General features: G+C 36.9%; 1 protein-coding gene and 1 long non-coding RNA gene across 4 annotated transcripts in view; one reads left to right on the forward strand and one right to left on the reverse strand.

The window, feature by feature from the left end:
- The window catches only part of LOC135685489 (dystrophin), a 102794-nt gene that overhangs the window by 62563 nt on the left and 26923 nt on the right, over positions 1-13308 (forward strand). For all 3 annotated transcript variants that reach the window (XM_065201454.2, XM_065201455.2, XM_065201456.2), the window contains 7 exons: positions 856-1031; positions 2952-3105; positions 3379-3693; positions 4886-5147; positions 5786-5931; positions 7093-7425; positions 11951-12105. In XM_065201454.2, coding sequence (XP_065057526.2) covers positions 856-1031; positions 2952-3105; positions 3379-3693; positions 4886-5147; positions 5786-5931; positions 7093-7425; positions 11951-12105 — 1541 coding nt within the window. The remainder of the gene's footprint in view (positions 1-855; positions 1032-2951; positions 3106-3378; positions 3694-4885; positions 5148-5785; positions 5932-7092; positions 7426-11950; positions 12106-13308) is intronic.
- Positions 3520-9465, reverse strand: LOC148958461 (uncharacterized). Its single transcript, XR_016144635.1, has 2 exons — positions 9042-9465; positions 3520-8057 (listed from the first exon to the last, which is right to left on the reverse strand). It is a non-coding gene; the product is annotated as an uncharacterized LOC148958461 (long non-coding RNA).

Consider the following 13308-nt stretch of genomic DNA (forward strand, 5'->3'; position numbering starts at 1 on the left):
TCTTTCCTAATTGGAATAATATCAAACTTTGTAATGTTTGGAAATCTTGGTGCTACTTGGGGGGCATAAAGCACTTCAATTGATGAGATAAAATCGATTTTCAATGACTTTTTGCAGCTCTTAACTTGTTTTGTTGTTTATCATGTCTTTGTTGCTACTAACTCTCCCTTTAATCGAACGTAGTTACGTGTTTTCGCCATAAACAGGTTGTGTAGTGATTTTTTTTTCGCTAAATCCTTCACACAGTTAGCCAGATTTTTTGTGGTTTTTAAAAAAATCTGGATTTAATATCCTTGGTTTGGTACTTAAAAGCTATCGTCTATGAGATACTACGAATTCAACCCATTGATGTAATACATTTTACGATCAACCCATCAATTTTCAAAAAGAAAATCTTTACAGCCCGTTGTGGTATTTTGCATTTATGGTTATAATATGTATGACGTGGAAAGCCAACAAGAACGGCCTAAAGTGTTATTTTCTGGCCGTTGAAAAATGTTCATTCTTTAACACTTTACCCAGATATTCAAACGTAGAGAACATTCTCGTTATAAATCGCTGCTTTTATGCGAAACGCTCTTCATTGAAGACTCCCTCAAAGTGAAAAATACGATACTGTTGTGATATTCACTCGATCGTGTTTCCATCAACCATATACATAACCATTGTTCTCTTTCTTGGGCACATGCTACTTAATCAAGTCAACGTATCTACGCTCCTCAGGACAGCAAACACAAATAACTTGATAATGTTCACTATGAAGAGCAAGAACCGCCGAGTAAATTCAGGACTACAGTTCTTTTGACGTGTAAAACCCCACTTATTATTATAAACAACCGATAATTCTCATTCCAGGGTCTTGAGGAAGGCCTGACTGAGAACGAGGCCCGAAAGGAGGCAGTGAATTTGCTTTGTAAAGATATCATTGCACAATCGACCGAGCAGGACGCAGACACCCTTAGAGAAAAAGTGAATGTTGTCAACAGCAGATGGGAGGTTGTCCGCAGCGAAATAAGCGAAAGAAGCACCAGGTAATTATTATTTTGAGCTGTAATCTGTAATGAGTGGGATGCAAAAACTGTCTGTTCTAGTTTTAAAAACATCTGCACTTGAGTCGAAGTCGTTTGACTCGAATAACTGCCTCCTATGTCGAAATTGAATGTAGTTACAGGTTTTTCTTTTTCCTTCGTTTGACTTATTGGACACTTGCAAGACATATTTCGAGTCCTGCATATTGCGAGTCCCGGTTGGTTGAATTGTGTGAATCTCGGTGTCCTTAATGGATTTGATTGTTGCTTTGAAGACCTATCCACAGTCAAATGCAGTTGTTATATGTCATGAAGCTCTCGCAGGGGTGTGAGGTAGTCCCTTACCCTCACTGTTCTCAATGTAGAGAGCTTTCACTTCATTAATCCGCAACAAATGACCCTACGTTGGAGTACGTCCTAAGTACGCCGTTCTTATTTGAAAGGTGTTTCAAAAGGACGCTTTGGCTTTCTCTTGCTAGTCACTATCTTAAGCATGTTGAGTTATGTCAAGTTCTTAGATGCGACGCTTGTCACCAGGCCTCTTTCTATATGCATATCTATATGCCGAATTTATATGCATATCGCTGTTCCTCAGACCGTCTTTTGACTTTCAGGAAAATCTGAACTGGGTACATTGCAAATGGTACCCTCCCCCCCCCCCCCCCCCACCGAAAGATTATTCGATATTCTTGAAAGTGCCGTAGTGCAAACAGATCTTCGTTGCAGTTCTCTTCAAAGTTTAAACTGAATAGTTTTCTTATATTTTACTTGAAATATCTTTATTTTTAAAACCTAAGTGAAATTGGAGCATTGCATGACGACACAAAGACATTCTAGGTCGATTTGGAGCATTTTCAACTCATTGTGTTTAGGCCTAGTCCACATAATTCTGAGGAGAAGCCCGTACATGCTTTTTAGTTCGTATATTTAAGTTGTGAAAGTGAACTCTTTTTTGAAACATTGACATCAGACTTTGAGCCAAGAGCTGGTTGTTTCTTGCCAGTTACGCAACAATTCTCAGTACATCTTTCTCAGACAACAGATCATGTTTTTCGATATTTTCAGCTATAATTCACACACCTTTGAGATTATTTTTAAATTCGACAAATTTGATTCCATTTCACGTGCAATTCCTCTTCTAGAATGTCGTTTTCATGCAAAGGCAATAAATTATTCAATGGAATACACAATTTTTTTAAAAGCGGTTTCTGCGTTGGATGTATTTTAATTATAGTATCGCACGTGGGCTGATTTCACTCAACCATAAATCGAGTTGCAGGTCTGTCGTTTTCCAGACACGTTAGTGATCAGCTACCACAAAGTGCACTGCTAAATATTGTTGATAATTTTATGTTTCTGCTATGTCTCAATTTGAAACTCTGCATTCATTTTTAAGGTAAAATTTAATGTTTTCGTGATATTTTATTTGTTTGCTCTTTTTTGGTAGGCAGCTAAAAAATAAATTTTGAGAGTGTTTATTTTACCGAAGAACATTCCTTGTTAAATCGTGTGCAAGCAATTCATTATAATATCTCTTCAGTTTCCAGTCAATAAAGGCAAGAAAGTGGAGCTACCTTTCTATACACTGCTACTCAATACTGATGTTTTTGAGTAATACGAAGGGGTGTTCTTTTGTGAGCAATTGATTGATAAGATTCCAGTTTAAGAATCGTGAAACAATATTTTTATTCATATCTTTGCTGCATTTCATTGTGATAATGGCAAGGTATAACCAAGCAGAGGGATATGGAATGTATTTCTGCTTTATGTTGCATGTTTGTGCGGTATGTCGCCACTTTTGCGGTGTGTCGCCACTTTTTAGAGATACCAAAACCATGAAGCGTATTTCATAAGATCGGTAAGCGTTGATAGAGTATTTATATGTATAGGTATCTGGAATATAAGTATTCCTTTTTTCTTTAGATTCCAGCAAGTTGGCAGCCAAGACGTGAATGTTTTTGTTGAATCTTGCGACATACTTCTGGTATGGATAAATAAGACACACAAACTTATTACAGAAACACAGCCGCACCCTATCGATGAAGACGGTTTGGATGAATACAAAGAAAAGCTAATAGTATGTTCTTAGCATAAAACCGTATCTTATATATGGAGCTGTGTACTGCTTTTTGTAGTTTCTTTAGTAAAGGCCCTCTTATTTGATTGGAATAGGGCTCTAGAAATTCATTGTGATTGACGTTCAAGTTTGTTGACTCAGTAAAAGGGAATAGAATTTGAAATCAGGGATAAGTAAGAAATTCAACCTTAAAGAAATCATGTTAAAGCATGAAGATATTTCTTTTATTTACGAAGCAAAGTTCATTATTATCATCAACTTTTGCTTCGACAGCAAGCCGAAGAAGAACTCTCTTCGAAACAAGAAGAGCTTCTCAATCTTACAAACTCTGGACAGAAGATGTTGACGAAAACTTTGTCTTCTAAATCGGTAACTGAAATTGAGAGCAAAGTTTCCATTGTACAGGATAGATGGCAACAGGTCAGTCTTGCCTTGTCCCAGCGTAGGTCAGCAGTCGAAGAAAAGCTGTCACGTGCAACGAAGTTCTTAGAAGAACTCGAAGAGCTGTCTGTCTGGATGTCAGCGACAAGGGATCTTCTCGAGAAACAAGAACGAGGCGAGGCAAGTGGGATGATGGTGGACCCAGAGGTAACATAGGCGTTTTGACATTTCATGACAAATTAAAATTAATAGCAAAAGGAAAAATATAAATTGAAATTTGGATTCTTTATGACATGTTCATGTTTGACTGCCATTGTTTTATTCTTTCTTTTTTAAACTGTACGATCTAAAGGCATATTTGGAAAATATTTCTGCTTATTAATCAGTGGTTGAAACAGTTTTTTTAAGTAAACTTTTCGGTTATTTATTGTTAATGTTATCTTATCTTTGCAAAGCTATCTTTTGTTTTGGTCCCATTCTCGTGAAATAATATTTCTTGTTCACCCCGCTGTTTAATGGTTTGGCCTAATCATTTATTATGGAAGTTTTTGTCAAGGTGAATAAGACAGTTTGGGTGTGTTGTATGTCGATTTTGTATCGCCTAGATATGCTTCCATTCAAATAAATTAGTTTGGCCTAAATAAATATACATGCTTTGTTAATTGCAATAACGTGTATAAATATTTATATTTCTCTAGTTTTTAATCCCATTAAGTTAAACACTTTCCTCGATTTTGTTAACTTGGTATCCAATTAAGGTTCTGTTGAACTTTATCATATTTTTGGCTCCTTTTGTTTCCTTTTTCACTCGAGAATTGCTGCCGAGAAAAACGTTATTTCAATTGTAAACTGCCGACTCCCACGTTTGTTTGTAAAAGAACTGCGTCCTCTGGGCCCATATTTGATGCTATAGCCCCCTGTGTTTTAAGATTTTTGTTCTATGACTAATCGTATTGAGGACATTTCAGGGGGGTAAAAGATTATTTATGCTTCTGAAATGTTTACAAGCATAGAGAAATAATTCAGCCAGTGACGTGGGCTTGTTCTTTTCGTTTGGTTGTTAGTATCTCCTGATAGTCAAAGTGAGAAAATAGGGATTTCGTCAACTGTCAAGGAGAGACAACACACAATGCATTTCGAAGAGTGGTCTCTGCGTTGTTTCAGCTAGGGTGCTGATATTTATTTGGTTTTGGTTGTTTTTCGAGACAAACTTTTCAGTCGGCCTATTATGTTTTCTGTTCCAGCAGGTTTGGATTTTTATGGTTACTAGAATTATATGCCCTGCGGTTTTTATGGCGTGAATTTTTCTGGTGCTAGGGCTTATTTCTTGCTATAATGTTTAGTTCATGAGTTGAAATTTCTATTCACTCCTTCATTGATTCAATTTTTCGTTTTGCAGACGATGAGACAGGCGTTGGACACACGGAAAAAGAATGTCGAAGCAATTAATAAACTTCTTTCAGAGTTCCGTGGCGAGGGAGACTTGACAACAGCTTTCCCAAAAGAAGTCCGCGATAAAATCGAGAGGTTGAATCGTGACTGGCAGATTATCATACAGTTGGCTTCACAGTTGAGAGAAAAGGCAGCGGTGAGCGAAAACGTGATAGTTGCGGAGGAGCATCTGCAGGAGTCATCTCCGGAGTATTTCACAATGAATGATGGTTAGTTCTTCAATTAGGTTTTGCAATTTATTACTATTTAGAAACAATGATATTTTATTTGGTGTTTACCCTCTAAAAACCCTAAAAAAGGTTATGGTTATCTACAGATAAACAGTACCGCTCCATTTTTGGTTCCTGTAAGAAATTTTTGGTTTCTTGGCCAATTGGCCAAATGTTTTCAATTGATCTTATGAATTTCAAGTATTGTTATTTTGATCAAAAAGCCCCCTTGTTAGATAAAATTGCCGAATGTCAGATCATGTTTTCAAACATCAGGCCTGCTCAATTTTGCAATTTAATAAACTTTCACCCACAGCATTAAAGTCACCTTCAGTCCACAAAAGGTACGTTGTAAGTGTAGAAACTTGGACTTTCAAACAGTTCAAGAATTTAAATATAAATCAAACCAGTTATTCATGTTTGAGCAGTATTATGTCCACGAGAATAATAGCGAGAATATGTGGGGACAGGTATGGCTGGCAATAATGATGTGTGATTGCCATGTAATCGTTTTCGAAAGCGAAGAGAATTGCATGGCTCAACGGTTCTTTATTATTACATCCCCTATGTTGCCTTTGCACAAGTACTTCAATAAAATAACAGACCTTTTAGTAAAACGCTTTGTTTATATGCTTTAGAACCAGATCTTGGTGGCCGCAGCGCATCATTTGAGAGCAAGGTCAGAGAGATCCATTCCTGGCTAAGTGCAACCGAGGCTAAGTTTATTACCCCGGTTTTGATTGGTGATCCTGAAGAAATGGAGAAGGCTGCCCAGCAACACGCGGTCAGTGGTCCTTTTTTATCTCATAAAAAAACATGTTTTCCCCCTTCCCCAAAGTTAGTTTTTCTTATCCGTTCCTTCTTTTTACGAAGGTAAAACCAAGGGGTAATTCACTCTTGCAAATAGCGTACGAGATTCCTAAAAATTGTACGAAATTTTCTTGGGATGATTTACCCCTCGGGTAAAACATCCACATAACCAATAATAGACTGAGTCATTCTTGAATTTTCTTATTTTTTTGTATTTTTTTAATTTGTTATTTTTTTGTCGTTATTGTGATTTGGTAAATGCTTTTTTAAAAGTGTTATTTTTTCTGTTCTGTGGATGGTGACAGATATTTAAGTAAATGTCGCGAATTTTATTTAGGTTCGTGACAACAATAATGAATTCGCTTGGTACGTTTTAGAGTACTTTAATGAACAAAACAAAACAAATTACAATTTTCAAACTCTCCTCACATCTCGTTGTTTTTGAAGTCTCTCACGTTCTCTCTCTACCTGTCAATCATTTTCTTTCACATGGTTGCTAAGCTACGGAGTCCCTTTAGCGTCCGAGGAGGGGGAACGACATTAATTTCCCACATAAAGGACATTTAGCATAGCTGGAAAATCAGAACACGCCCACTTTTGTAGTGACGTGGCGGAGGCATCTGGGGCCCTTACGAAAAACTAAGACTGTCCCCTATTTACCGATTACAAGAAAGTCCCATCCAGGGCTGTAGAGCATCTCAAACACAATAGCAATATATAACAATGCTAAGTTTCTCATTTGCTGAGTTAAAGAAAATTGTGTTGAGTAGCTTGAAAAGATTTTAAAAAATAAGGTGAAATTGAGACTGTTTTAAAACAGAGATTCTGCGTTATTGTGCAAATGTACACTATCCTATCGTAGCAATGGTATTTTAGATATAATTGCTTAGTTGTTATGATTACTTTTTAAGTTGATTTCTTAAAGCGTATTAGTAAGTTTAGGTTAGTTTTATCAATTAGCCGTCCTTCCATTTGAGGTGTCACATATTTTATATTGTTTTGTGGCCTTGTTTTTTATCTTTTCCTCTAAAAATTTCATCAAATATGTCCCCTCCGTGTAATTTTATAAAAATTGCATCAAAATATCCCTTCAAATTTTTTCTGCATAAATAAGCTCTCTTCATTTCATTTTCAGGCCGTTGATCTTGAGTTGGAACTTCGCAAAGGGCAGCTCGAAGAAACAACCGAGTTGGGTGCTGCTTTGTCAAATGACGCAAGTGAATCTTCAAAATTTGCCATCGATGATAAAATTATCAAGTTGAAAGAGCACTGGGAGGCAGTCACTTTTAAATTCAGATCGCACCGACACCAGTCGCAAGAACTGGTGGAGCACTGGGGAACGTACGAAGATTTAAGAGGCCAGCTTGTTCGGTGGCTGCAGAGTGCTGAAAAGTATTTCAGCAGCGATGGCGCAAAGGACCCTGGGAGTACTGTTACTGAATTGGAGGAACAACTTATGCAGCACAAGGTAAACATTTTTATTTTTGTTCCAAATGTGGTTCTCAGCTAACAGAGAATTTATAGTTCCCTTTTTCTTTCTTGAAATTTCCCATTTTGCCTAGTAAAGATAAGGGTTTAAAGAGCAGCGCAAAAAACGCCGCTGTTTTTGAAAGCAGGGTTGGTCGGTACCTCGGAAAAGAATTTTTTTTCGAAATCAATCACTTGAAGATTAACCCTATGAAAATACAGTTGCCCTCTTATAAGTTATACTTTGAAACTCTCCTTTTACTCTTTCGATTTGTGTTTTGTTAGGAATGGATGACCTTTTGAAATTATTTATAGTTTTTTTTAAGTTTATGCTATATATGTTGAAGCTTGGGATTTAATTGAAACATAGCCCATCGCCTTCCTGGAAAAACCTCAGTTGAACAAACAAAGAAGTTAAACTCTCATGTACATTTTTACCAACATTCCCAAGCAACGTCATACTACAAATCTTTGCCATACACCTGCAGCCTTTCCAGGACCACGTTCTTTAATGCATTTGTTAGTATGTCATGGTTTTCTCGTCTTTGATTTGCTCGTTCATCTCTGACAATATTTGATTTTTCTTGACTTAAAGCAAGATCTCAACTCTGTAAGCTTCTGCTCAAGGGGTGCCTGGAAAAAACAACACCATTATTACATACCTTGCTTTTCCAACTCCGTGGTTCCTCACGCTGTTCTCGACATAAAAACTCATACATCAATCCACGGAACGGTCAAAACATGATCGCAAAATAGGTCTTATTGATGATAATTATAAATAACAATGGTTTGATTGTGTGAATTAGAGAACTTTAAATGTTTAACAAGATCACGGAAGTCCAAATAAGATTTTCAGTGATTGTTTGGATAATCACTTCTTCAAATAAGATCACAAGCTATTTACTAGAACCTGTCTCCTTCAATAACCGATTCACAGCCGCCTCTCACTGCCTCTGGCTTCCATCCACATAATCGTGTTGAGATTATCTTATATAGCCCAGCTTGTTTCTTGCGAGACGTAAGCTGACTGAGTCACACGCCAAAGGTACTGTTGTACCTGCCTGTTTTTCCATGATCTGTATAAAGCATATTTACATATCTTTATAAAAGTGAAACAAACTTGATAGTCAGTGAAACAAACAGTTACTTTCCAATTAGATGGAAGTAAACTTGGTTAGCAAATTGTACTTTGAAATTGCCTATGACCATCATATCAATTACTTCCCCCTGCCCCCTGCCTGTCATGTCAAATCGATGAATAAATTGGCCTTGTATCTTGAAATTGATTATTGTCTAGTAACTATAAAGAGAACTTTGTTTTACAGACACTTTCTAAAATCCGCTTTTGTAAAATGATGTATGGTATTTTTATTGGCTCTTCGAAGGGCGTGATCAATTAATTTCCCAGTGTTCAGAAGGTGTGTTATAATTAGAGCTAAAATTTTCAAGATAATTCTAAATAACACGATACATTGCAGTGCTAAGTGATTACAAACATCATCCTTGCTTTGCACTTTTCTTTCCAAAAGTTTTGTTTGCATGAAGCTTTGCGATATCTGCCAAGGAAATCCATGTATTTAATTCTGGCTTGCAGTTATTTTTTCAGATTATACTCACCATTTACAATCCTTCTCTCACTATTGTTCTCAATCAGTTTCTTCTCAGTTCAAAGACACACATACCAAGATTTACAATATCATATTGACTAGACCGGGAGTTAGCCACCTTCTAGAATCTAAGGTCTAATTTGTCTGTTGTGTGGTTGCTTTTGTTATGGTTACAAATTCATTTTGCAGCGGAAAAAAGAGGCAAGACGGGAAAGCACGGCATTGATTACAATCAAGCATCTCTTTTGAATCCTTAGTTTCTAAGAATCGAATTTTGTTTCTCGTGCTTGCGTGACTCTAGTCAATTTTGAAGGGGCCTGCACGCTGCTCCGCTTTTTGAATCATTTGCATTGAAGCTACATCGACGAGTTTTGTTTTGATAACTGTAATTTCCTTCCCATGTAATCAAAGTTCTTTATGGTTTTCTTTGTAATCACTTTGATCCACGTGCATGTCAATAGAATATTTGACTTGCTTACCTTCTCGATCAAATCTTTATCCTAAGTATAAAAAAATTGCTTTCCAATGTAGCAATGTCACTGGTAACTTGTAAGCCTAAAACATACACGATTATCACCCTTGCTAAGGCAAATTGTCCCAATCAGTTTTGGTTGGAAGCGACTGGCAATAATAATTGCTTTCGCAATTCATCTCCTTTCTCCTTAGGCCTCTAAGATTAGTACCTGGACTATCTTTCATTCATGTTTCTGTCTGCTATATTTATTAATCCATTGCAAATTACCACTCTAAACAGTAGGTCTTTTAGTGGTGATAACAGTTTAAAGTGTAAATCGGATTTTAGCCTAACATGATGTGATTTTTTTTGTAGAATTTTCAAGCATTAAAAAATTGCCCTAGGCCCTTCAGACCTTGTTTGTCATCTATGACACACCCTGTGGCCTTGTGGTCTCCCTTTCTTTGGTCTTATAACTTTATTTTATTTTCAAAAGCCTTTGCTCTGATAGCGACAAAGATATCTCTAGAATATTATACTTCACGTTCTCCTTTTACCTTGTTGTGATTCACACTGCTTCCTATTTTAACATAAATTTTTACTTCTGTTGTTTTTGACGAGAAGTTTTGAAGCTTCTGAGATAGTTTTCGGGTAGTATTTTCAAAAATGTTTTATTTATATGAGATTTTCTGTATCCTATCGTGTATTTAAGCATAAATACTATGATAGGTTTAATCTCATTTTCGACAACACCATTAAAGCGGCCAATTTCAATACTTAATCTATGGTCAGGTCACTTGTGAAGTGAATATTTCGGATTCTTTATCTATAATTCTTTCAGTCTTCAAAGTTCTCGGCTTTGAGCATTTAGTTAATCTCTTAAAACATAGATAAATCCACTATCCCATCCTTCAAAGGCTTTGATTTAGTCCCAGTCAGCTTGTTCCTGAAACCATTATGGCAAATTTTGATCGCGTAAATACAGCGATACACACTGGCTTTTTTTGGCAGGCGGCGCCATATTGCTTACGTCTACTGACAACTTTAGTATTGGTTTTAGGTTTTTTCATGCTTAGAAAATTGGATAGCTTCTCGCCTGAAATGTTGTCTATATACAAATATTTCGAAATGAAGTTCTTGCTTGGACGTTTTTGTACACTTACTTGCCAGAAAGATTTTCTGATAGTTTCCCTTCTAACAAATGTTTTAATATTGAAATAGAAAATCCCTACAAAATTGCGGTTTGTTTGGAGACTTCTCAAAGTTTCTCACCTCTAGCATCCCCTCCCCCCAGACAAAAGTTTTCAGTAAGTCCAAGATTCTTGGAAATAGCCCTAGAATAGCTAATAGCAAAGGTGGGGGATAGGATATAACAGCATGTTCCTTCCAACATAAGAAACAAAACTGACCCTCGAAAAGAACAGCCTCCTCGATCTTGTAGGTCTAGAAACACCGCTAAAACAAGTGATTCTGCCATCGGTCAACATCTTTTAGACAACCCAGATTGTGCTAAACTCTATAATGACGACATGTTACAGATAATTGGCAGAGCCCGATTGTCTTTCCATCTAGCAGTTTTAGAAACGATCTACATACGAACGAAAAAGCCGCCATTGTGTAGGCAGAAGGAGTTCGCTTTCTCTCTTGGACTCCAGTGGTAATTTTATCTTTAGGCACGCAGCACTGATTGGTCAACTATACCGGTCTTGTGCTTGCGTTTTTCTGATTGGCCTATTTTGATCCACAACGGTGTATATATTTTTTATCATTTTCTTTGAACCTCTGTTCTGACGTTTTATGCTCTGAAGAGTGTCAGACGAAAACGCTCTTATTGTAATGTGTTATGAATTGTGTAATTCAATGTGTTTGCTTTCATTTTAAGCCCTAGAATAGCAATCATACTTCTCAATTTTGCGAACTGTCATCCGTCTAGTGTTGAACAGCTCGCTGTTAAACGGAGCTTAATTTATTTTACCGCACGTTATCCGTCTCTGCTTTCCTTGCTTAAACATAAAAAGTCCCCACGTTTTTCTAGGACATTTTTTAACAAAAATTTGTTTCTGGTGTTTATGAGAAATTGTGCATTCAGTTTCATTGGGGGACGAATTTTGATTGAAAGTGATCCTAGTCTCTGGTAGTGCATTGAACTTCGTTTTAGATTTGTCTAAAACATAAAACAAATGGCGTAGCAGAGGGTTCAGTCTTTTTCAGTTTTGCCTCTTTTGCTAAAACATGTTTATAATGTCTAAGAAGTTTTCAATCGTTTCACGAAGTTTTTGTGACTTGTAGCTTCATAAAGTCGTTTGACCTTGTTACAAAGTCGCCAGTAAATTGGTTTTTTTAGAGCTACACGTTTTGTGTTGCTTTCAGTGGAATACGCGTAGGTGAAACACAAAAACTCTACTGTGAGATTGAGGGCATCATGACCTTAATAATCAAAATCTATTTTTCATTTTCCTTCCTAGCAATTTCAAGACGACATTCCTGGTATAGAGAAAGTTTATGTATCGTTTTGTAAAGCTAGCGAGAAGATGTCTCAGAAGTATGCAGATCATAATTTGACGTCATTGCAAGCAGCCACAGATAACATCAGACGCAAGTGGGAAGAAATCAAAGAGCGGTATGTCTGTTTCGATATTATCACCTGTAAGCTATGGTGTATCTGCTCGCTTTGGTAGGTTCTGCCATGATTCTTTCTGTTGGCCACGCAAAGATCTTATCTTTGTGGTCAGGATTGGTAGTTTTAAATAGAGGGCTTTGGCCCCCACACGATAGAAAGTCAACATTAGATTTATTGTAAGAAGATGAAATGTGCCAATTGAATATGAACAACAACAAATCAGACACATCTCTTTTGACTATATTCCCAGTCATTATGTCACTAAACAAGCAGGGTTTTCGTATTTGCCGTCTGAGAGAGGTACTAAAGACAAATATCAAATCTGGCTTAGAAGCCGAACAGTAAAGCGGGATTAAGCGAAAGCAATAATGTGATACTTATTATTATTTGATTTGCCAACCGGTGCCTAAATAGGATACATTTGCAATCTTGTCTTCAACAGTTCTGTCTCTCGAGGCCAAGTAATGACTTCAGAAATTTTCTTAAAGCGCCAGAGCATCTGAGCTGCAGAGAGCAAGGTCTTCCCTTCATGGCCATGCAGACTGTGCTATACTAGTTGGTCTTACTAATGATTTACTAGACGTTTGTTCTTAGAGCAAATCTTCTGAAAAGGTTAGCACTAGTTCGGTTTTATCAGTAATACGGGGCTGGACCGTAATGGCTGGCATTTTCAACGGTTTCGCAGAATACAAAAAAAAGGAAGCAGTGTAGAAGTTGAGAATGAGGAAAGGACATGTTTTGCCAAAAAATACACGAATGCTTCGCCAATTTGCCAATTTAAAAAAAATTATTGGTGTCGACACTTGAGACTCGCGTCCATACTCCTAGCAAATGTTTATACTTTGAAAAGTAACATACACATGCACGACTTTTGTAAATATTTTCAGTGTATCATTTTCAAAATTGCTCAGGCACGTCACCTATACACATATAAATAGTGTTTGCATCTATTTGATACAAGGGCGTTGCGGGAATTAAATGGTAACCCTTTAAAGCCATCTGCTCTCACGTTACTCATCACATGGAGGCTTTGTTTCCGAAAGGGATTTTCTGATTTGAGTGGGTGAGTTTATTAAGACAGGGCTTTTATCATTGACAAAATTTTAATCACTACCCCTTAAGGGAATGTGTGCCTCGACGCTGGGAATGAATAGAAAATACAAATTATGACGTACATGAGAATCCATTTTTCGTGCCAAATTG

This window comes from Rhopilema esculentum, chromosome 15, assembly GCF_057945365.1.
Source record: "Rhopilema esculentum isolate cy_ngs chromosome 15, ASM5794536v1, whole genome shotgun sequence".
Taxonomy (NCBI): Eukaryota; Metazoa; Cnidaria; class Scyphozoa; order Rhizostomeae; family Rhizostomatidae; genus Rhopilema; species Rhopilema esculentum.